The sequence below is a fragment of the Mastigoproctus giganteus genome, chromosome 8, assembly GCF_048544385.1.
Source record: "Mastigoproctus giganteus isolate SK-2022 chromosome 8, ASM4854438v1, whole genome shotgun sequence".
NCBI lineage: Eukaryota > Metazoa > Arthropoda > Arachnida > Uropygi > Thelyphonidae > Mastigoproctus > Mastigoproctus giganteus.
In genome coordinates this window covers 132,949,749-132,974,888 of record NC_143582.1, presented here as the reverse complement: position 1 = coordinate 132,974,888, position 25,140 = coordinate 132,949,749, and the positions used below count along the sequence as shown (strand labels likewise).

General features: G+C 37.6%; 1 protein-coding gene across 3 annotated transcripts in view; it reads right to left on the bottom strand.

Moving 5' to 3' along the window:
* Positions 1–25,140, bottom strand: part of LOC150081827 (LIM domain kinase 1-like) — a 360,820-nt gene that overhangs the window by 162,235 nt on the left and 173,445 nt on the right. For all 3 annotated transcript variants that reach the window (XM_090378920.1, XM_090378921.1, XM_090378922.1), the window contains one exon: positions 6,478–6,625. In XM_090378920.1, coding sequence (XP_090235046.1) covers positions 6,478–6,625 — 148 coding nt within the window. The remainder of the gene's footprint in view (positions 1–6,477; positions 6,626–25,140) is intronic.

The following is a 25,140-nucleotide window of genomic DNA, read 5'->3' as shown; positions in this document are numbered from 1 at the left end:
TCAACATTAATTACGCATTTTACACTTTGGGAAGATATTTATGGAATTTAGATATATCATAGGTGGAGTCTTTATATTGGATTTCATTCACAGAGATATATATGCTATCTAACAAATGCATTTCAAACATTTCTGCAATGCACAATGCAGCTTTTTTGTCCGCCACTGCAGAATGCGCTAACAGAAAAGCCTAAGAAACCGGTAAGTGCAATTGTTTTTAGAAAAATATCACAAAGGCGTTCAAAATTGATTCTTATAATGGAACGTAGGATAACGATGAAAGTGTAGTGCAATTTCCATTATAAAAATGAACTTTTAGAGAGATAAATAGCTTAATTGAGTCTAGGAAAATTAATCGCCAGCAATTTACCGCCGTGTCAGTTTATCGCGTTTTACCATCTAGAAGCAATGAGATGTGTTTGGTCAAATCATAAAAATTTATTTTTTATTTAAATTTCTGCCTTAAGCCATGATTAGCATATTTTTGGAATTCTATGAACCATTAGGGAATAGTACGGAAATAAAAAAAAACACATGTATGGAAATATGTAATTCAATAGGTAAATTATGTATTTTAATAGTTACATGTATCACAAAAATAGTCAAAAAATTCATTATTTGAACAATATAACAATTGGTTAATTTTAAACTAAACTAATTATAACATTAGGTATGTCATAGTACACTGAAAAAATTCAAAATGAATGTTTATGCAATCTTCAGAATCAGTCACATTGGGATAATTAATTACTAAGAAACTGTAATATTTACAACACAGTATGTAAATTATTAATAAGAAATATTATGCACTATACCTCTTAGAGAATCAACAATATCACCCTGTTCATCGTATGCACTAACAAGCCTTTTAATTCGTAAATCATAATCGCGATACTTCTTTTTTTTTGTCGGCCAGATCACTTCCACTTAAGTTAAAGGAATTAAGTAGGTACCTACCTAATTCCAATTTTGGAAAATAACAGGCAATTAAATTAAAGCACCTGCAATGGTATGTATTTCTAGGAAATGTATATCTAGCATATAACTTCCATTTTTAACTGCACTTAATTCTTAAATAACACCTATAGAAAAGCCTTATTTTTCAATTTAAAATGACCAATAAATTTATATAAATTATATGTATTGCCTGGCGATAAAATATGCTAGCGATCATTTGTAGGCTATAAATTGTTTATAAACTTAAATTTTCTTAAACTTTCCTCAACTAAGTCTAGTAAAGTTTATCGCCTGCAATTCATAACCAGCAATTAATCTCTAGCAGTTTACCGCCACGTCAGTTTATCGCATAAACAATTTATAGCCTACAAATATTGCCAGGCAATACATATAATTTATATAAATTTATCTTTAACTTAAGTAGCATGTTTTAGGGAAGTGAGGGTTGGGCGTGCCGATTAGGGAGGTACTTATATATTTATAATCTCTTACAATCACAACATTTTCTTATTTTGAGTTTATTTTTCATCCTTTTAAGTTTGTGAACGCATCATGTCGGTGGAATTTTTGAAATCAGAAAAAGGAAAACTGAAATTGTGCTTTAGTGGGCATTTGTTTCATAAAGACAGGCAAAATGAAACAAAAATTCATTGGAAGTGTCAAAATTACCAAAAAACCAAATATGCCGCTCGAGTTACTACAGTAAATAACACCATTGTTAAAACATGGAAGGAGCACAATCATTGTGAAGACGCAGCAGGAGTTGAGGCAGCACACCTTCTTGATACTATTCGAACTTATGCAGAAACAACAAATAATACGCCTCATAATATTATTTCAAATGTTTCGAGAATCTGTAGCCAAGCAGTAGCCGCTAAGTTTCCAAGTGTAGATACAATGAAACGAATGATTCGAAATATAAGAAATCGAAATTTTGATGGCCCAGTTCTTCCAACGCATCGTAGAGACATAGTTTTTACAGAAGAATATAAAACATCATGCAATGGAGAATTATTTCTACAATTTGATTCTGGACCCGAGGACAATCTTACATTAATTTTCAGTATGAAAAGAAATTTGCAGTTGTTAGCGCGAAGTGAACACTGGTATGCCGATGGGACTTTCAAAACTATTCCCTTACTTTTTATCAGCTGTACATGATACATGGATTCGAGGACAAAATATCGCTTCCATTAGTTTATGCATTATTGCCTAACAAGTCTGAGGAAACGTATGTATCTCTACTACAGCAGCTGAAATGGAACCGGCTATGTCCCCGGTTTGGCTGAAACAAGAAGAAGAAATGAATCACTTATAAGTTTATCAAGTGGAAATCTGCTGTATACCAATGGAAACAGTGAAAGGAGTGAAGGTGGAGTTGGGTTTCTGGTCCATAAAGATTTAAAAAACAACATTTTGGAATTCAAAAGTACATCACCAAGGGTGTCAAGACTAATACTCAAGATTTCTAAGAGGTACAAGCTAAAGATTATAATGATTTATGCACCAACATCGAGCCATGATGATGAAGAGGTTGAAGAAATGTACACTGAAATTGAGTCTTCTAGATGAGCAGAAAACCCACTACACTATTATTATGGGGGACTTCAATGCTAAGGTTGGAAAAAGGCAAAACAGCGCAGAAAGAGGAACTATAGGAAATTTTGGAATTGGTGAAAGAAATAAAAGAGGTGAAAGACTTGTGGAATTTGCAGAATCTCAAGAAATGTCAGTAATGAACACTTTTTTCAAGAAAAGGGTGAACAGAAAGTGGACATGGAAGAGTCCAAATGGATTAACAACTAATGAAATCGACTTCATCCTCACTAATAGAAGATATATTGTGAATGATGTTACCGTCCTGAATAAGGTAAATGTTGGAAGTGATCACAGAATGGTAAGATGTACACTTGATATAGATGTAGGAAAGGAAAGGAAAAAACTGACTCGAGTAAATAATACAAAGGTCTTTGAAATAACAGAGGAGAAAAAGCAGTATGTACTGGAACTTAAGAACAAGTTTGAGCTTCTGCAGACTGCTCAGGACCAAAATATCGACAAGGAATATTACAACTTTCTGAAAGTGATAAAGCCCGAGAAACCTATAGGGAAACAGAAATCCAAAGAAGAAAAAATTAGTCAAGAAACACTTGTCATGATGAACCAAAGACGACAAATGAAGAGCAAGAAAAACACTGACAGGGAGAAAATTGAGTATACTGAGTTATGCAAAGCCATTAGAAAGAGACTCAGAGAGGACATAAGAAGATTTAACACAAGAAAAGTAGAACAAGCATTAAGGGAAACAAAGGATTTAAATCAGCAGCCATGAGCAGTAATACAGAAAGACAAATGATACTGAAACTGAAGAATAACGAGGGTGTACTTATAAACAGCAGAGAAGGCATAATTCAAATAGCAAAAGACTACTATAGAGAATTATACAAGGAGCGAGGGAATGATACCAGCAGTGGGGAAGATGGATTGCAAAGTAGCAACACATACGACATACCCGATATTCTTCCTGATGAGGTAGAACATGCATTGAAGAAAATGAAGAATCGGAAAGCCCCGGGGGAAGATGAAGTTACTGTAGAGTTGTTAAAATTGGGAGGTAGAGACATAACACAAAAACTGGCAAGGCTCTTCACAAAGTGCATTAGAAAAGGTGTGATGCCTAAGCAGTGGAATAATGCAATCATAGTTTTGCTGCATAAGAAAGGAGATAAATCAGAAATTGGAAATTTCTGATTTATCTCCTTTCTTATGCCTTTCTTAGACCAATTAGCTTGTTATCCCATATCTACAAGTTGTTCACAAGGGTCATTACTAACAGATTAGAAAGAATACTTGATGAGAATCAACCGAAAGAGCACGCTGGCTTTAGGACAGGATTCTCAACTATGGATCACCTTCACGTAATATCACAGCTAATGGAGAAAGCAAATGAATATAAAACACCATTATGCCTGGCATTTGTGGATTATGAAAAGGCATTTGACTCCATACAGCATAAGGCAATGTTTCGGGCACTGGAAAGACAAGGCATAGATACTCCATATATTATGATTTTGAAGAAAATATGAGAGTGCTACATCCTTTATTAGACTAGACAAAGACAGTAGCAAATTTAAAATCGAGAAAGGAGTTCGACAAGGAGACAACATCTCCGAAGCTGTTTACTGTCGCCCTTGAGGAAGCTTTCAGAAGATTAGACTGGTCGCAGAAAGGAGTCAATGTGAACGGAGAGTACCTAAACCATTTACGATTTGCAGATGACATTGTGGTCATAAGCCACAATCCCAAAGAATTAGAGGAAAATCTTAATCAGTTATGCACAGTTAGTAAGAATTTTGGACTAAAGATGAATATGGCTAAAACAACAGTAATGATGAACAAGCATGTCACAGAAAGGGAAATAATGATTGAAGGAGCAGTAATTGAAAAGGTGGAGTCATATACTTTTCTGGGACAAGATATTAGCTGTAATAATGATAAATGGCTGTAAGTCAAGAGAAGAATAAATTTTGGATGGATAGCATTCAGGAAATATAGTCACATACTGAAGAGCAGTATCCCAGTTTGTCTGAAACGTAAAATAATGAATCAATGTATACTCCCCACCATGACTTATGGAAGTGAAACTTGGGCACTCACCAAAAGAAATGGAAGAGAAGCTAAGAACTACACAGCGAAGAATGGAACGAATTATATTGGGAATCAGACTGTTAGATAAGAAGAGAAACACATGGATTAGGCAGCAAACTCAAGTAAAGGACATTCTTATCAAAACTAAAGAACTAAAATGGTCTTGGGCAGGACACATAGCTCGAAAACATGATGACAGATGGACTAAGAAAATAACAGAATGGTACCCAAGAGGAGCTAGAAGAAAACCTGGAAGACAAAGGCGGAGATGGATAGATGAAATTCATGAGTTTTTGAGTAGTAAATGGATGGCCAGTGCTCAAAACAGAAGGAACTGGAAAGTTGCTGGAGAGGCCTTCATCCTGCAGTGGATTGAAAATGGCTGATGATGATGATGATGACGTCCCCAATATCAATAACTATAGATTTTGAGACGGTGATGATGAATGCTTGCAGAAGAGTTTTACCTGACGCTTTGCAACAGGGTTGTTTTTTCCCACTTTTCGCAATGTATTTTTCGTTCCATTCAGAATAATGGATTGAAACAACATTATGAAACTGATGCTAATTTTGCTTTAAATATGCGAATTTTGGCAGCAATTGCATTCGTGCCCACTCCAATTGTGATGGTCGTTTTTGAACAATTGTGTGAAAATGGTGTTTTTCCTCCAGAATCGCAATAAGTTTTTGATTATTTTGAGGATAAATGGATTGGACACCCAACCAGACGATATCTTCGTCAACCACCAAAGTATTCCCATGAAATGTGGAACGTACACCAGCTTGTTCTAGAAGGATTACCAAGAACGAATAATTCTGTTGAAGGGTGGCATAGAGGATTTGAGGAAAAAGTCGCTGCTTATCATCCCAACATTTGGAAATTTATCGATGGCATTAAAAAAGAACAAAGTATTAACGAAATGCGCATTGAACAATATCTAAGTGGAAGTTATACGGGCAACAAAAAAAAGAAGTATCGTGATTGTGATGAACGAATTAAAAGGCTTGTTAGTGCATACGATGAACGAGGTGATATTGTTGATTATCTAAGAGGTATAGCGCATAATATTTCTTATTAATAATTTACATACTGTGTTGTACATATTACAGTTTTTTAGTAATTAATTATCCCAACTTGACTGATTCTGAAGATTGCATAAACATTCATTTTGAATTTTTGCAGTGTACTATGACATACCTAATGTTATAATTAGTTCAGTTTAAAATTAATCAATTGTTATATTGTTCAAATAATGGATTTTTTGACTATTTTTGTGATACATGTAACTATTAAAATACATAATCTACCTATTAAATTACATATTTCCACACAAGTGTTTTTTTTTATTTCCGTACTATTCCCTCACAGTTCATAGAATTAAAAAAATATGCTAATCATAGCTTAGGGCAGAAACTTAAATAAAAAATAACTTTTTATGATTCTAGATGGTAAAACACGATAAACTGACGCGGTGGCAAATTGCTGGCGATCAATTTTCCGGACCCTAGCTTAATTATATACTGAAAATTTCAACTTCAAAGGTCTTGGAACGAATTACAAAAAAAAACAATGTGTTACTGGGTTCACATTACGATATTTTCACGATGCCTCCATTTATTCCCATGGGATGCAAAATAGGTTTCCATGATTTTTGCACTGGCTGGCAAAAACTTATGTAAAGTCCAATTTGCGTAAGTTGAGTATTACGTAAGCCAGGGAGTGCATGTATATGAATAAATTTTAAATCAGTAAAGAAATAAAATAAAATGACCCACACACCATACGTGAGCACGCATAAATTTTATGTAATGTAACTAATGATATCCATAAATAAAATAATATTTTAATATCATTAAAAGCCCCAAACTTACTTGATAAACTTGACCAAAGAAACCTTTTCCTAACAACTTTCCTTGGACTAGGTCAGATGCACGAAAAATTCTTTGATTTTTAGGCTCGACTCGAAATGACTTGGTCCTGCTTAAGTCATAAGGAAGCCTGCTTGTACTGGGAGGTTCACTGAATGAAAATAATAAGGAAACAATAGTGACATTTAATTTCATTTCCCAAAAAACTAGATAAGCTGGGTAACATGATGTCTAATACAAGGGTTAGTCAAATTTACCCTTACCTAGAAATATTTGAGTTAGATATACAGTCTTAAGTTAAAAAAAAAAATCTGCCCCCCCCCCATCCACTGGTTACTGAACCAGAGCCATGAATACAGCAAGAAGTGTATTGGGGAGATCACTCGCTATGCAAGGATTTAGGACAAAAGCTTGCATTTTCCTTCATCCACCTTGCATATATATGCAATTTCAACACCTTCTGAATTACACATCACCTGGATTCAGCCGTTTCTGAAGAAAATCCCAGTTAAGAGAATTCTTCTGCCTTAAAATATATAATATTCTAAAATTTAATATTCCAAAAATAGCCTACACCAGTGGTGTCCAACCTACAGACCAAGGGCTGGATCCAGACGGCGAATAATTTTTATAGCAGTTTGAGAACGAGTGTAGCCTGTCCGGATGTAGCTTTTTGCCGCTCCTGGAACAGAGAAGTTTTTTCTGATTTATTTCTGTTTTATTAGCTTAAATTGGCATATTAACTTATTTTCTAGAGTAGCTTTATATTCCTATTTACAATACTTGTTTAAAATAACTTAGATAGAGATTTTGTAGGTATTACTTAGTATCGGTAAGGGTATCAAATCCACGTGTTGACCGTTCGTAAATTACCACCATTGTAACGCGATACAAAATATCTCGAACTAGATAGCATAAGCTTAATATAGTATAGTATAGTACATAATGTTGTCAATTACTCAGTAAAATCTATTAATCTTGTTGAACTTCATTGTCAATTAAATTGTACTTTTAACTATACATATAAAACGACTTAGGTTACGTAACATAAATAATTAGAAAAATAAATAATTAATACTTAACTTGATACGGAAGTTATATAAAGGAATTTCGTAGATAACACTCTATACTGAAACACAAATATAGCGTTATAACTGTGTTGGGATACAAGTTTAGGGTTTTAATTTTGTACTGAAATTGAAATTTTATTGAAATTAAATCGAAATCATGATTCAAACCAGAGCCGCAAAGCAAATGGCTCAAGCTAATGGGAGGGCTGTGGCTCAGAGGAGAACTGAGGGGGGGGGGCAGTTGCCCTCTGAATCACAGCCTTTTAAAAGGCACTACTTGCTTGACGTTTGTGGGGCAGTCGGGTATGGGACATGATACTGCCATGGGGGATGTCTTTGTTTGTGCACGATGCAAGGAGTGTAAGGAAATCAAGCGACAACTCAGCGTTGTTATAGGCCTATATGAGAGCTTGAAGGACAGGGTGGTTGCCCTCGAAGGATTAAAATTGAGGGGCCCATCAAGCTCTCAGCTGACCACACCAAAGCCAGAGCTTGCACTTGTTCATCGCACAACACAATGGCAGCCCCCAAGGCAGAATGCGCTGGTCCCAAAGGAACTAGTAGTTGTTGGTGACTCTATTGTCAGGGAAGCGGGGAACATGCTTTGCAAAAAGGACAGGTGGAACAGGACCAGGGTATGTCGGCTAGGGGCAAAGGTTCATGATGTTGTAGAGCGGATATCATCTTTTAAAGGCACAAAAGGTGATATAGTTGTACACGTTGGCACTAATGATATTAAGAGTACGAGAACGGCGGAATTACTTAACAAGTACAGGTCACTGTTGAAAAAAAAGCTGTGAATTAGGGTTGAATTTGAAAGTGTCTGCAATTCTGACCAGACACGATAGGAGGGAGTATATGATGGGAGCCCTGTCGATCAATTCGGCCCTGGAAAGACTACAAGGCTCAAGGGGTAGAATTTTTTTCAGCCTGGTCTGTACTTCTTAACAGGAGAGACTGCTTCTACAGGGATGGGATACATTTAAATAGAAAGGGTGCAAGAATGTTTGCTGATGCTATCGAGGCAGTGTTAGGTGGGTTGGAAAACTGCTATATTGGGGGGATACAAGGACTAATAGATTAACAGTAGCCACTGGCAGAGGTGAAAGTGATTCTTGCACTGCTTCTATTGGAATGAGCAGCAGCCTGGAAAACAAGATGCAGGATATTTCAGAGACTGCTGGGAATCATTGGGGTACAAGTAAACACATGGGTTGTGTTAGGGTAGCTAAGAAAAAGAACAGGTGCATGTATACTTGTGTGTACACCAATGCTAGGAGTTTAGTAAATAAATTTGATGAATTTGAGGTATTGCTCAAAACATCAAAGGCAGATATTGTTGGGATTTTCAGAGACGTGGTGTCACACAGATATAAGGAATGCAGAACTGGAATTTGGGGAGTACAATGTCTATAGAAAGGAGAGACAGGATAGGAAGGGAGGAGGGGTTATGCTATTAGTTAAGAAATACATAAAATCCAAGGAAGTGAAGCCAGTCGACATCGCTGGACAGTGCAGTGTCGAGTCAGTTTGGTGTGACATAAGCATTGGGAGATCAAAATTGAGAGTAGGAGTGTGCTATAGGCCTAATGACTCTGATGAGGATAATAAGAAACTGTACAGGGAAACAGAGTGGGCCAGTAAATCAGAGGGTCTTAAAATGGAGGATTTTAATTTCCCAGATATTGACTGGAATTTGGGGGCTGGTCACTCACACACTAGCAAGGCTTTTGTGGATTTATTGGATGATTGTTTTCTACAGAAGCATGTTCGGGAGGCAACTAGAGGGAGTAATACTCTTGATTTGATTATCAGTAGTGATTCTTCATGCATTAAGAATCTGCAGATAAATGAACCACTAGGTGGCAGTGATCACAATGTGCTGAAGTGGGATTTACTCAAAGAGGTAACTACCATTAGGGGTAAAGGGAAGGGTTATTGCTTTCGTAAAGGCGATTACGATGGACTGAGACAGTATTTAAATTCTATACAGTGGGACCAATTGATCATGTTACCAACAGCAAATTCAAAATGGGAAGCATTCAAAGAACTTATCTTGGAAGCTACTAGGCTTTACATACCAACTAAGAAATATTGTTCAAGGTTTAGCCCTAAATGGATGTCAGATGAACTAATGAGACATATGAAAGAGAAGAAAAATGCATGGGATACATACAAATTAACACGTGACACAGAAGCCTATGAAAGATGCAAGTTGATCTGTAACCAAGTTACAAAGGAGGTTAGGCAGGCGAAGGTAGATTACGAGATATCTTTGGCAAGGGATGCAAAGAAAAACAGCAAAGAGTTCTTTACTTATGTAAACTCTAGAAGGAAGGGGATGAATCAGATTGGTCCATTTGATATCGATGGGTTAACTGTTGATGATTCTGCTCAGGTAGCTAACAAACTAAATGAATATTTTGCATCGACATTCATGAGGAGTTATTCAGCAAGGGGAATGCCAGAGGTGTATTCAACTCTGGCAGTAAGCTAGAGAATCTTGTAATCTCTGAGAGTAAAGTGGAGGAGAAATTGTTGAAGATAAACACAAGAAAGGCACCTGGGGTGGATGGGATCTATCCAGTTATATTAAAGGAGGCAGCAAAGGAAGTAAGCAAACCCATAGCCATAATTATGAGAGCTTCCTTGGACTCAGGAGAGGTACCCATAGACTGGAAATGTGCAAATGTGACCCCAATTCACAAAAGAGGATCAAAGGCTGACTCAAGTAATTATAGAACTTGTGAGTTTAACTTCTGTTCCCGGAAAATTAATGGAGGCACTGGTTAAAGAAGCACTGCAGGATCATCTAGACAAGACTTCAGTTATAGCTCAGACACAGCATGGTTTTGTTAGTGGAAGACTTGCCTGACCAATATGATTGGATACTATGATGCAGTCACAAAAGAACTGGATGCAGGGAATAACTTTGATATTATATACTTGGATCTTAGAAAGGCTTTTGATACTGTTGCACCTGGAAGACTGCTGCACAAATTGGAGCAGCGTGGCATTGGAGGCAAATCGCTGCTATGGATAAAGGGGTGGTTGAGGGGGAGAAGCCAGAGAGTGGTAATCAATGGACAATGCTCATCGTGGTCTAATGTTATTAGTGGAGTCCCTCAGGGTTCAGTATTGGGTCCATTATTGTTTTCTGTATTTATAAATGATATTGATGATGGTATATCAAGCTTAATGTCCAAGTTTGCAGACGATACGAAGGTTGGCAGGGTTGTCAAGGACACTATGACACTGACACTATGCTGCTGCAACAGGATCTGGAAAGGTTGAGCAGATGGGCTGAGAGGTGGCAAATGAAGTTTAACAATGACAAATGTAAAGTACTACATATGGGAAACAGCAACCGCAGAGCAACGTATCAACTCTGTGGTACTACACTGACAGTGGTAAAGAATGAAAAGGACCTGGGGGTGGTTGTGCAGGCAGATATGAAGTTCTCTGAACAGTGCAGACGGGCTGCAAGAGTAGCTCATGGTGTATTGTCAATGATATACAGAAATTTTTCTAGCAAGGATAAGGAGGTGATTATTCCCTTGCATAAGGCAATGGTCAGACCACACCTAGAGTACTGTATAGAGGCCTGGAGGCCTCATTTCAAGAAGGATATAGAGCTGCTGGAACGAATACAGAGAAGAGCAACAAGATTAGTGAATGGAACAAAGGGGTGCTCTTACGAAGAAAGGCTTAAGTTTTGCAAATTACAGTGTTGGAGACTAGGCACCAGCGAGGTAATCTGATAGAGGTGTATAAAGCCTTGAATGGTTTGAGCATACTCAATGGTGATGGGATTTTCCCTCTTGCTCAGAATAATCACCTGAGAGGGCATAAATTCAAATTGAGGAAAGACAGATGTAAGACAGACGTGCGGAAATTTGCCTTTAGCCAACGGGTGGTTGGTTAGTGGAACAGACTTCCATCCCTTGTTGTGGAAGTTGATAGCCTAAATAAGTTTAAGGCTCAGTTGGACAGGTATTTCGAACGAACAGAGGGGTGAAGTGGAAGTGGTTATTTTTTTATTTTTTTTTTTTTGGCTGATGCTGCATAAGCTTGCTTTCTTGCATCAAATGCCTCTACTAATGCTAATGCTATAAGGCCCGAGAGGAAAGTGAACTAAAACAGTATCAAACTCCACTGCGTGTATAGGCATGCAAACATCCAACTCGACTGTATTAAACATGTACATGTGGTTCAGAGCAGTCATATGTACACTAAATACAGTTATGTATTTTGATATAGCTTGTTCACTGCATTGAATTAATTTGTATTGAATTTTTAAAAAAAATCATTCTTAAAAATGTTCCAAAAGGGGAAAATCGATTTGGAGTGTTGTGTTTTTGATCCAAGGTGGACTGAAGACTATTTCTTCATTGATTACCACAAAAAAAGCAGTGTGGTTGGTGTGTCAGGAGACTGTGTGTGTTTTTGAAGAATATAATTTAAAACGACACTGATTCCAATCATAAATCTTATGATCAACATAAAGGAGTGCTAAGAAAAGAAAAGTGTTCAAAGTTACAAAACAAATTAAGAAAACAACAAAACACACTGAAAACGAAGCAGTCAAGAAATTTATGTGCTGTAAGTGCCAGTTATCAAATTGCACATTTAATCGCATTCGAAAGTAAACCATTCAATGATGGTGAATTTGTTACGCGTTGTTTCTTAAAGTTGTGGAAGAATTTGTCCGGAGAAACGAAGAATGATACAAGATATTAATTTGTCTCGACAAACAATTATGCGAAGAGTAGAAGATATTGGAAAGAATTTGTTCGAACAACTTTTGGAAAGCATAAAATAAATGAAATATTTTAGTGTGGCACTGGATGATAGTACTGATGTAAATGTCACAGCGGAACTCTTCATCTTCATACGTGGAATTAATGATAATTTTGTACCAGTTGAAGATTTAGCTGATCTACAGAGTATGTGCAGAACAACTACAGGTGAAAATCTTTTTGAAAATTTTTGCCAATCTATTGAAAAGTTAGGATTAAATATAAAAAACCTGGTAGGAGTCACAACTGGCATTGCAAAAAAGATGATTGCTAAAAACATTGGGCTTATGGGTAGAATGATCAAGAAAATGATAGATATCGGAGCTGAAACTCCGATTGGAATTCATTGAATCGTGCATTAAGAAGCTCTTTATGGGAAAGTATTGGATCTCCAACACATTATGAATGTGGTTACTTCAACTGTAAATTTTACAAGATCACATGGCCTTAATGTGTCTGTTGAAACATCAACGAATGTTTCAACACACAAAAAAGAGAAACCAATAAAACAACTATCAAATATGGAGTGGCTTTTTGATCTTGCAATTCATATATATATTTCTAGTCATTTAAATGCTCTTAATTTAAAACTACAGGGGAAAGAAAAATTGGTCTGATTTGTTTGGTGATATCAAATCATTTCAGAATAAGTTATTATTTAAATCCTAGTTGAGCAAGACAATTTTCATTTTGAATTACTTTTACTTTCTGACAAGTTTGAAAGTTGATTTTTTTGATATAAAATCCCATGAAAAACATAAGCTTTTGTTTGAGAACCATTTACTTCTGTGGCTGAAAACTACTATCTCAGATTGCAACTTGAAATTATTGATCTTTAAGCCAAAATATGATTCAAAAGTAAGTATATAGACTGCAAAAATAAACTATTTGAATTTTACAAGGCTTTCCCATCTGAATATTTTCTGCTAATAAAAGAAAATGCCCTGAAAATAGCTATTTTGTTTAGATCAACGTATGTTTGTAAGCAGATATTTTTCACTCGTAAAATCAAATAAATATTTAAAAAGAAACAGAATAACAGATGAGCATTTTGTATTTTTATGAAAACTCTAAACACGAGAGATATTAAAACCTATAATACCATGCATGGGTTGGATGTTGAGAAGACGAGAGAAGATATTAGTTGACATTAGATTTGAACTTCTGTGCACTGCAATTTTCAGGAAATACGTATGAAGGAACGTTGTTCCAGAAAAATGGCGGTTGAATGAATAAACGAGGAAGATGAAAACTTGGTTCTGCAAGTTCGAAATTGAACAGTAAATGGATGTTGGTTGGTGTGGGCATGTGCTCGGACTGTTTTGAAAGAGAGGGCAGGAATTATAGAAGCAAATTCAGAAGAACAGTGCCCATGCAAGTATCTAAAGAAAAGGCATACAGCAGAAACAGTTATGTCTATGAGACAGAGAGTGGAAAGACTCTGTTAGAGAGGATTCATTAATTAACCTAACTGCCTTCTTCTGAATGGAATCTAGAAGCCTGAGAGAGATTTTGGGAGCACCGCCCCAGATGTGGTAGGGCAGATCTGCGATTTGTACAGAGTGAACAGCCGTTTGGACGAAAAGTAAGAAGCAAAAGAGATAACCAAGCTTTTCTCTTGGTTTTCTGGAGAAAACCAAGTTTTTTAGATGCAGAGGAAGCAATATTCGTAATGTGCTTGTCAAAGAGAGTTTAGAAGTCAGGGTAATCCCCAAAAGAGATATATCATCTTGTCTAAAAAAAAATGGAGTATCACCAAAGATGAGCATAGAAGCAGAAGAATCCTTTTTGCGAGATATAAGAAAGGACTGAGTTTTAGAAGGATTGAAATCAACTAAGTTGTCTTTGCTCCAGTGGAGAATTACCTGGAGATCGACATTTAAGGAACTGATTGCGGATATTCGAGAAGTTGAAGCTGATTGAGCAGGGTAAGGTTTCTCAAACTGGAAAGTGGAATGCAATGTGCTATCATCAGCAAAACTATGGGTAGGATTTCTGATGAATGAAAGAAGGTCATTAATAAAAAAGAGGAAAGGAATGGAGGGAAAGAACTGAACCTTCAGGGACACCAGTATTAGTAGTTAAGTTAGAAGACAGAGAGCCATCTACCATCACCCTCCATGGGCAGTCAGAGAGAAAACTGGATAACCAATTAGAAAATCTTTATGCTAAACATGATTGAAAGCCTTTGAGATGTCAAGAGCAACTGTTTGTGTTTCACTGAACTTTTCCATTGAATTTGTCCATAAATTGGTAACATAAGCCAGAATATCACCTGTGGATTGACACTGATGGAATCCCTACTGGCAATCGTTGATCAGCAGATGGAAGGTTTCTAGAAAAGTTTAAGAGTTGACGGTTAAGTGATTTCTCCATTACTTTAGAAAGAGTAGAAGTAATTGGATGGGAGGGATTTGCCACCCTTTTTAGGAACTGGCTGGATATGAGCAAATTTTCAAGCAAAAGGAAAAACACCTTTGGAATAAGAAAGTAAATAAAGGTGGCATAGAACAGGAGTAAGTTCAGGAGCACCGGCTTTGAGAACAAGTAGAGAAATACCATCAGGACCTGGAGCTCCACCGAGAAATACCATGCTTGAAGTGGTGGAACCCATGTTTAGTCTCTAGAGCTAAGTTCCAGTCAACGCTTCCCTATCTCTTCCATCATAACCTCAAAAGTCATTGATGACTTTTGAGGTTATGATGAACGTCATGGTGAGATCCAATATTCCTTACATTTCGAGGTTATGCTCTAAAACGGTGTTCGCAGGCCGGCCGCTAGTTGGTACACCGGACCGAACCTATTGGTAACTCTCTAAGAGGCTTCCGGATCAGCTAGTGTATAATCTTGCTACCTCTACTCTGCCAGATAGTGACTGGAAGGAGTCCGAGTAGTGTGTATGCGGGGAGCATTGTCGAGGAAACGTTATGTCAAGGATCTGGGTATATTCTTACCACGTGTATACCATATCCAAAAATTTCATTACTTCATACAGCATGTCCCACCTACTTTTTCTTACTATTGAATATGCCATGAATTGTCAAACTAATAGAGCAAGCTTATCTGTGAAAAGATCTAAACCTCCCAAGCACTTCCTAATTCATTTCACAAATATATGTGGTCTCATTTCTAATCTCAATGATGTCCATTTCCACTTGCAGTCTGCCAAACCCCATGTACTTTTTCTGACAGAATCTCAATTATCAGTTGATTCAACTACTGCTCATCTCAGATGCCCAAATTATTCGCTGTGCGATTCCTTTCGCCTCAAAGGTGGTACTTGTGCATAAGTCCGTTCTGTTATTCCCTGTCAGAAACTTGGCAATTTGGAATCTCCTCTCTTTGATCTTCTCTGGCTTAAAATCTCTCTACCTCATTGTGTCAAATTCATCTGTTGTCTCTACCATTCTCCCAACTCCACTAATCACTTGGAGCTCTTTGACTTCCTCTCTTTCAGCAGTGCGTAGCACACGCTTCTTGATTAGACCAGGTTTCGAGCCCGTCACCACCAAATACGGAGGATGCGGAAAGATCAAGGGAATGACCACCGCATATTCCCGGAGCAATATGGCCTTAGTTGCTAATGCTCCTAAAAACCAAATAACAACAACTTCCTCTCTTTGCAACTTGACTTTCTCCAGTCCAACTTTCCTAACAGTGAGGCAATTTTCCTTGGTGATTTTAATGTTCACAATTCCAGCTGGCTTCCATTTTCTAGTCACACTGACCCAGCAGGTCGAGATGCTGAGGCTTTTGCAATTACTAATGACAGCACAGATTGTTCATTTACCGACAAGAATACTGGATAATCCTAATCATACAGCCAACACGCTTGATCTTTTTCTCACAAACAACCCTTCTAAGTACATGGTTGAAGTGAGAGGTCCTTTAGGCACTTCAGATCACAACTTGGCGATTGTCTCTTCTCCAATGGAACCTTTATTGTGTTGTTTGGCATTACAAGAACGCAAAATGGGATGACCTGCAAGACTTCTTTTCTTGTTTTCCTTGGTCAGATTACTGTTTCAAAACTTCTGATGTCAATGTTTGCTGAGATCGTGTCAGTGAAATTATTCTTGCAGGAATGGAATCATTTATCCCACACTCCACTTTAAAATCTCGTCCTTTATCTAAACCTTGGTTTTCCAATAAATGTGCTAAGGCTGGTCAAGAGAAAAATGTTGCATATCGTAATTGGCTTGTTTCTAATTCTTCAGTTTCGTTTTCTGCCTACACCAAAGCTCGCAACAATTGTAAAGCAGTTATTAATCAGTCCAAACTAGAGTTTGAACAGACTAAGAGTAGAAAACTTGCTTCTTGCCCTAATGGTAGCCGAGCATTTTGGTCTTTGCCAAAGCTATTGGCGCAACTTTTGCCCATCTCTGCTCCTACCTCTGTCCAAACCAGATGGTTCTGTTGTCACTTCAGCCAAGGATAAAGCTCACCTGCTAGCATCCAATTTTTCTTCCTGCTCATGTATTAATGATCTTGGTAAAACACCTCCCGCCATTCCCAACACGCTCCATTCAATGCCTCCTGTGGTCTTCCGTCAAAAGGATATCAGAAGGATTTTGACGAATCTTGATGCTAAGAAAGCTCCAGGTCCTGATGGTATTTCTCCACTTGTTCTCAAAACCTGTGCTCCTGAACTTACTCCTATTCTTTGCCACCTTTTTTCACTTTCTTATTCCAAAGGTGTTTTTCCTTCTGCTTGGAAATTTGCTGATATCCAGCCAGTTCCTAAAAAGGGTGACAAATTCTTCCCATCCAATTATCGTCCCATTACAATTACTTCTACTCTTTCTAAAGTAACGGAGAAATCAATTAACCGCCAACTCTTAAACTACCTAGAAACCTTCCGTCTGATCAACGATCGCCAGTATGGATTCCGTCAGTGTCGATCCACTGGTGATATTCTGGCTTATGTTACCCATTTATGGACTAATTCAATGGAAAGGTTCGGTGAAACACAAGTAGTTGCTCTTGACATCTCAAAGGCTTTTGATAGTGTTTGGCATAAAGGTCTTCTAAACAAGCTTCCATCTTATGGTTTTCCAACTGTTTTTAATAATTGATTATCAAGTTTTCTCTCTGAATGGTCACTGAGGGTGATGGTAGATGGCTCTCTGTCTTCTAACTTCTCCACTAATGCTGGTGTCCCCCAAGATTCAGTTCTTTTCCTCTTGTATATTAATGACCTTCTTCCATTGACTGGAAATCCTATCCTTAGTTTTGCCGATGATAGCACATTGCATTCCACTTTCCATTACTTTCTAGATACCTCCATAGGCACTGTTCTTCTGAATTGGCTTCTATAATTCCAGCTCTCTCTTTCAAAACAGTCCGAACACGTGCCACCACCAGCCAACATCCATTTACTGTCCAACTTCAAACCCACAGAACCAACTTTTCATCTGCCTCATTTATTCATTCAACTGCAGTTTTCTGGAACAACCTTCCTTCATACGTATTTCCTGAAAATTACAATCTACAGAAGTTCAAGTCCAATGTCAACAAATATCTTCTTTTGTCTTCTCAACCTCCAACCCAAGCACGGTACTAAGTACTATAGGTTCTAATACCTCTCGTGTTTGGGGTTCACATAAAAAAAAAAAAAGGACATAATCTTCATTATGTTTTGAGATTGGGATCACAAATTTTCAACCAAATTTTGAACAATTATTTAAAAATATTCAGCCTCAATCATCTCATTAAATGTTAAATTTTGTCCAGTAAATGTTATTGTGTATTGTACTTAATATAATTTTCGAATATTTGAATTTTAGGTTTATCATTATATTTATTTATTCTCCTTAATATTGAAAAGCAGTGATCCTTCTCAGGCTGTAAATTTTCTAAAATGAGTATTTAAAAGCAAAATGTAAAGTTGTTTTTTTTAAAAAATAAGTATTTCAAACAGAAACAAAAGTATTTAAAAAAAAACACAAACAAAAGTAAGTCATATTTTTATAATTTTAATAAAATCTAAAAAATAAATCACTGACATAGATTTGTTGCACATAAAAGTGCTGGGAATTTTCATTTTTTTATATATTGCTTGAAAAGAAAAAACAGTAACATGAAAAGAGAAACTTCCTTTTACGAGTAACAAGAAATAGAAAATGTGACACAATTTTTTTCGAATCACTCTGTGCGGGCCGCACAGAGTGATTCGAAAATCTAACTTTGAATACAGCTCCCGTATGGGAAGAGGTTGGTCACCATCCTTTTTTAAAAAAATAAAATCTACAAAGTTTATTTTAAATCCATAAAGAGATTGCAGATCCACTACAAGAAAAAACTACAATAAATTATTAGCATTTGTCCGATTTTACGAAAATTAGCGGGTCTCAACTACTCAAGTTGCCAATATATTGATCTCAAATATAAACTTGGAGCATTACAAGAATTGAGTCACTGAAGAAACGAGTGCTTGCTCTAGAAATAGGTGTGAATAGGAGCTTGTCAGGGACTCAAGTATCTAATTATTCACCAAGTGATGCTTCCCTGATTTAGGTCCCAGAACAGAACAGTCAAGTGCATACTGCTCTGATTGAAGGAGCTATAATTTTATTGGGTGATTCTATTGCCACAGAAATAGGTAACATGTAACAAAAACAAATGGAACTTCGTTCCAGCAATCACACATACAGTAGCTAAAAAGAAACTTACACACCTATTCTGCAACTGTCCTTCTTTATTTTGAATTTATCTCCCCTGACATGTGCAGTCTGAGCAAGAGGAGGATTCCCATCAGCAATAATAATGATGGCATTGCTCAATCCAATCAAAGCCTTACACAGCTCAATCAGATAACCCCCACAGGTACCTATTCTCCTGATGCTGCAATTTGCAGGACTAAAGCCTTTCTTGGTAAGAGCACTCTTTTGATCCTCTCAACCTGATATGCCTTCGTCAATACTATTTATAAATATAAAAAACAACAATGGGCCTAACACTGAACCCTGGGGGACTCCACTAATAACATCATTCCACAGAGCAATGTCCACTAACTGCCACTCTCTGTCTTCCCATACCCAACCATTCCTTTACCCATAGCAACAACTTGCACTTAATGCCACACTGCTCAATTTGTATAGCAGCCAATTATGTGCAACAGTATTAAACGTTTCCTGAAATCCAAGTATATATCAAAACTATTTTTTGCATCCAGTTTCTTTATTACATCATAGTATCCAATCAAATTAGTCAGATGAGACTGCCACTTGATAACCCCATGCTGGGAGAGAAGTATAACCGTGCTCCTGTCTAGATAGACCTACATTTCTTCTTTATCCAGTGACTTATTTTCCTGGAGCAGAAGTTATGCTATGTCACCCTTTGATCCCCATTTGTTATGAGAGCATCCAAGGATGCTTGCTCTCATAATTATGCCTAAGGGTTTGCTTACTTCCTTCGCTACCTCCCTTAACATAATTGGATAGATCATATCCACCCAAGGTGTCTTTCTTATGTTTAACTTCAATAATCACTCTTCCACTTTTCTCTCAATTATTGCAAAATCATTTAGCTCCCTGTTTGACATGTTAGAGTTAGATAAACCTTTCACCTCCACTTCCCTAAAGAATTGCTGAAGTGGGAATGTAAATGCAAAGTACTTATTCAGCTTGTTAACAACCTGAGCAGGATCATCAACAGTCGAAACATCGATATCAAGTGGACAAATTTGATTAATCTCCTTCCTTTTTAGTGCTTACATAAGATACTATAACTAATACTATTACATTGGATACTATAACTAAGTATTTGCAGTTTTCCTTTGCTAAGATTTTTCATAATCTACCCTCAAGTGCCTCCTTTGTGACATGATTTATATGCAATAATTTATATGCATCCCATACATTTTTCTTCCCTGCCATGAGTCTCATCAGTTCATTTGACATCCATTTAGGGCTAAACCTTGATTGGTTGCTTGGTTTCATTTTTTATGGCCCATTGGCATCTTAGGCTATAATTCAAAATAAAAAGAGTAGAAATTATAAATTAGTACAGCCTGTTTACATATATACAGGCTACCATTTCAAAAAGGCAATATGATATCCTAAGATAGAGTATTATAGTAAAAATATAAATAAAAATGGATGAGAGAAAAAAAAAAGTAGTCTAACTTTAAATCTTTATGTATAAATTAACAGAGCACAGAAATTTTTAAATGTCACTTTTTTTTTTCCTTTTTTTTATGAAAACCATAATCACAAGTGGTATCAGAACCTACAGATTGTAATTTTCAGGAAATATCTGTTTGTTATTTGGTTTTTAGGAGCATTAGCAAGTAAGGCCATATTGCTCCGAGGATATGCGGTGGTCATTCCCTGACCTTTCCGCGTCCGTATTTGGTGGTCACGGGCGTGAACCCCGGTCTAATCAAGAAGCATGTGCTATGCACTGCTGCTCCTGCTCACCTTGCTACAGAGGCACCTTTCAGGAAATACAGAGAAAATCAACCCCCAGTGGATCACATCTGGTGAGCATGGGCTTGACACACCCAAGGTCCTGAGCCGGATATCATCATTCTTCTCTTTCTTGGTGATTCCCTTCTACTTCTCATTCTCTCTCTCTCTCTCTCTCTCTCTCTCTCTCTCTCTCTCTCTCTCTCTCTCTCTCTCCCCCCTCAAAGAAGGAAGGAAGAACCTGTACACCCTCACCCACCTGATGTACATGGATGACATCAAGCTCTAAGGTGGAACAGACAAGCACCTTCAGCAACTACTCCAGATCACCGAAGAATTTTGCAATGATACTAGGATGGAATTTGGTCTTGACAAATGCGATTTTTTTGTGATTTGGTTTTTTTTTTAGGAGCATTAGCAACTAAGGCCATATTGCTCCGGGATATGCGGGGGTCATTCCCAGACCTTTTCCGCATCCTCCGTATTTGGTGGTGACGGGCTCGAACCCCGGTTTAATCAAGAAGCATGTGCTACGCACTGCTGCTCCTTCCCACCTGGCTACGGAGGCGCCTTGACAAATGCAATACCCATGGATTACATCAGGGAAAATTAGTCAACCAAAACTACCAGCTGCAGAGGGGTAAAGTGATCGAAGCCATGGCAGAGGGAGAGGCCAACAAATACTTGGGGATGATGCAGGTTCAGCAATTACAGCACAAGGAAATTAAGGCCTGACAAACCGAAAAATACCATCAAAGACTCAGATTCCTGCTTAAAGCAAAGATGAATGGAGGAAACACAGTTAAAGCCATAAACACCTATGCAGCCCCAGTGCTAACAAACTCCTTTAGGGTCAGGTCAGATTGGACTAACACCAAGCTGGAGGATATCATGAGAAAGACAGGGACGATGAACCAAGAGCTGCCAACACCACCCGAAATCTGCCATAGAGACTGACAATTGCCTGAGAAGGAGTAGGAGGAAGGGGCTGTTTGCTTATTTGTTTGTTACTTGGTTTTTAGGAGCATTAGCAACTAAGGCCATATTGCTCCGTGGATATGCGGTGGTCATTCTCTGACCTTTCCGCATCCTCTGTATTTGGTGGTCACGGGCTCGAACTGAGGTCTAATCAAGAAGCATGTGCTACGCACTGCTGCTCCTGCCCGCCTGGCTATGGAGGAGCCTGGAGGAAGGGACCCCGAGAAACATCACTGAGCAACAGAAGACAGCGAGAGTTAACCTGAAGGATTACTTCCTGAAACACACAGCAGCACTCCATCAGGCCATAAGGAAGATAGACAAGCGGTATACCCCACTCAACCTAAGCGAGGAGTGCCCCCCAACCAGGAGGTACAAACGAAGCTAGAAAGATGGGCAGAGAAGACACTCCATGGCAGACACTACAATGATCTCCATCAAGATCATATAGATAAAATTGCTTCCAATGCATGGCTCACGAGCGGGACTCTCTTCCCCGAGACTGAAGACTAGTTTGTATCTACCATTGCCTCCTGTACTTCCTGGTAATTTATATGCATCCATGCATTTTTTTTTTCTGCACAAGTCTCATTAGTTCACTGAGATCCATTTAGGTCTAAGCTATGAAAATTGTTTCTTTGTTGGTATTAAAAGCAGCCTCTACAATTACTTCACTGAATGCTTCAAATTTAGAATTTGCTGTTGATAACATATTCATTTGGCTCCACTGTAAAGAATTTAGAAACTGTCTGAGACGATTGTAATCACTTTTACAAAAACAAAATGGTGTTCCTCTTTAAGTAAATCCCACATCAATACACTATGATCATTACCACCTAGCGGTTTGGTTGTCTGGCGTAATAAGCAGTGCCACATCCACTTCAGTACCATCTGTGTGAAAAAAGACTGTGTGCAGATTCTCCTTTCATCAAAAGCAAAATAAATGTCTACAGTCTTTAAAAGATTCATCGAATTCGGAGTAATGTTTTTTAGCTAGTAAGTGAGTGCATTTATCCTCATTCATAGTAAGGTGTTATAACCAACAAATAATTATGTTTTTCCACATTTAAAATTTACTGTATTTTTTCCTTAAACGAGCTTTACAAGCCTGTTTGCTACAGATATAAAAAAAACAATACAAGGATTCTTTTAACAGCCATTATTTTTCCTCAAAAAGGAAATGATATTTCCTTTTTTAATAAAACTAAAAAAGGAAATATCATTAAAATGGAAATAAAATAAAAATAAAAACTAAACAAATTTGATAGATAAAAGCATTAAAATCAAAATAAAATGTCAAGATCTTTCAAGGCAGGGTGCCACTTGACCACTTTAAAAAATAAATGGTGTACAGTATATAAATGGTCTTAAATGGCAGAAAGCAATAGCGGGGTGTGATAGAGTTGGGGGAGGGGATATATTTTTCCTGTTGTTACAAACTATCTATTAATGGCCAGATTTTGTATAATTTTAATAATTCCAATTAAGATACTTAAGTTAATAATATTTATTTCTACATTCCTATTTCTGTAAACAATTATATTCCCTGTTATTAGCATTAGCATATGATGCAAGAAAGCAAGTTCATGCAGCATCAGCCAAAAAAAAAAAAAAAAAAAAAAACACCTGCTCCCATTTCACCCCTTTGTTAGTTCCAAATACCTGTCCAGTTCAGCCTTAAATTTATTTAGGCTATCAACTTCCACAACAAAAGATGGAAGTCTGTTCCACCAATCAACTACCCACTGACCAGAGGCAAACTTCCACACATCTATCCTACAACTATCTTTCCTCAATATGAATTTATGCCCTCTCAGGTGATTAACTCTGAGCAAAAGGAAAAACAACCCTTCATTCCATTCAATTATCTTGTTGCCCTTCTCTGTATTCGTTCCAACAGCTCTACATCCTTCAAAAAATGAGAACTCCAGACCTGTATACAGTATCTCAAGGTGTAGCCTGGCCACTGCCTTATACAAGGGGATAATCACCTCCTTATCCCTGCTTGATAATGCTAGAAAAATTCTCCTTATCCTTGCTAGAAACATTCCTGTATATCATTAACAAGACACCATGAGCTACTCTTGCAGACCATCTGAACTGCTCAGAAAACTTCATATCTGCCTGCACAATTACCCCAGGTCCTTTTCATTCTCTACCACGTCAGTGTAGTCCCACCGAGTTGATACGTTACTCTGGGGTTACTGCTTCCCATATGTAATATTTTACATTTGTCAATGCTGAGCTTCATTTGCCACCTCTCAGCCCTTTTGGTGCTTCCGTAGCCAGGTGGGCAGGAGCAGCAGTGCATAGCACACACTTCTTCATTAGACCGAGTTTCGAGTCTGTGACCACCAAATACGGAGGATGTGGAAAGGTCAGGTAATGACCACCGCATATCCCAAAGCAATATGGCTTTAGTCGTTAATGCGCCAAAACCAAATAACGAACACCTCTCAGCCGCCCATCTTCTCAACTTTTCTAGATCCATTTGCGGCAGCGTACTGTCATTAGTGTCCTTAACAACCCTGCCAACCTTCGTATCGTCTGCAAAGTTGAACATTAAGCCTGATACCATCATCAATATCATTTATAAATACAGAAAACAACAATGGCCTCAACAGTGAACCCTGAGGGATTCTACTAATAACAGTCCACGAAGAGCAGTATCCACTGATTACTACTCTGTCTTCTCCCATTCAACCATCCCTTTTATCCATAGCCACAATTTTCCTCCAATGCCACACTGTTCCAATTTGTGCAGCAGTATCAAAAGCCTTTCTAAGATCCAAATATATGATATCAAAGTTATTCCCTGCAACCAGTTCCTTTGTGACCACATCACAGTATCCCATCAAATTGGTCAAGCAAGACTTTCCCTTAACAAAACCATGCTGTGTCCTTCCTTAACAAAACCATGCTATAACTGAAGTCTTGTCTAGATGATCCTGCAGTTCTTCTTTCACCTATGCCTCCTTTAATTTCCCTGGAACAGAAGTTAAACTAAATGGTCTATAATTACTTGTGTCACCCTTTAATCCTTCTTTGTGAATTGGGGTCACATTTGCAAAGTTGAACATTGCACATCTCCAGTCCATGGATAACTCCCCTGAGTCCAAGGAAGCTCTCATAATTATAGCTAAGGGTTTGCTTACTTCCTTTGCTTAATATAACTGGATAGATCACATCTACCTGGGTAGCTTTTTTATGTTTATCTTCAACAATTTCTCCTCCACTTTCCTCTCAGTTATTACAAAATCATCTAGCTCACTGCCAGACTTTAATTCACTTCTTGCATATTCCTCCCTGAATAACTCCTCATGTGTGAATGTAGATGCAAAATACTCAGTTTGTTAGCCACCTGAGCAGGATCATCAACAGTTGAACCATCAATATCCAGTGGACCAA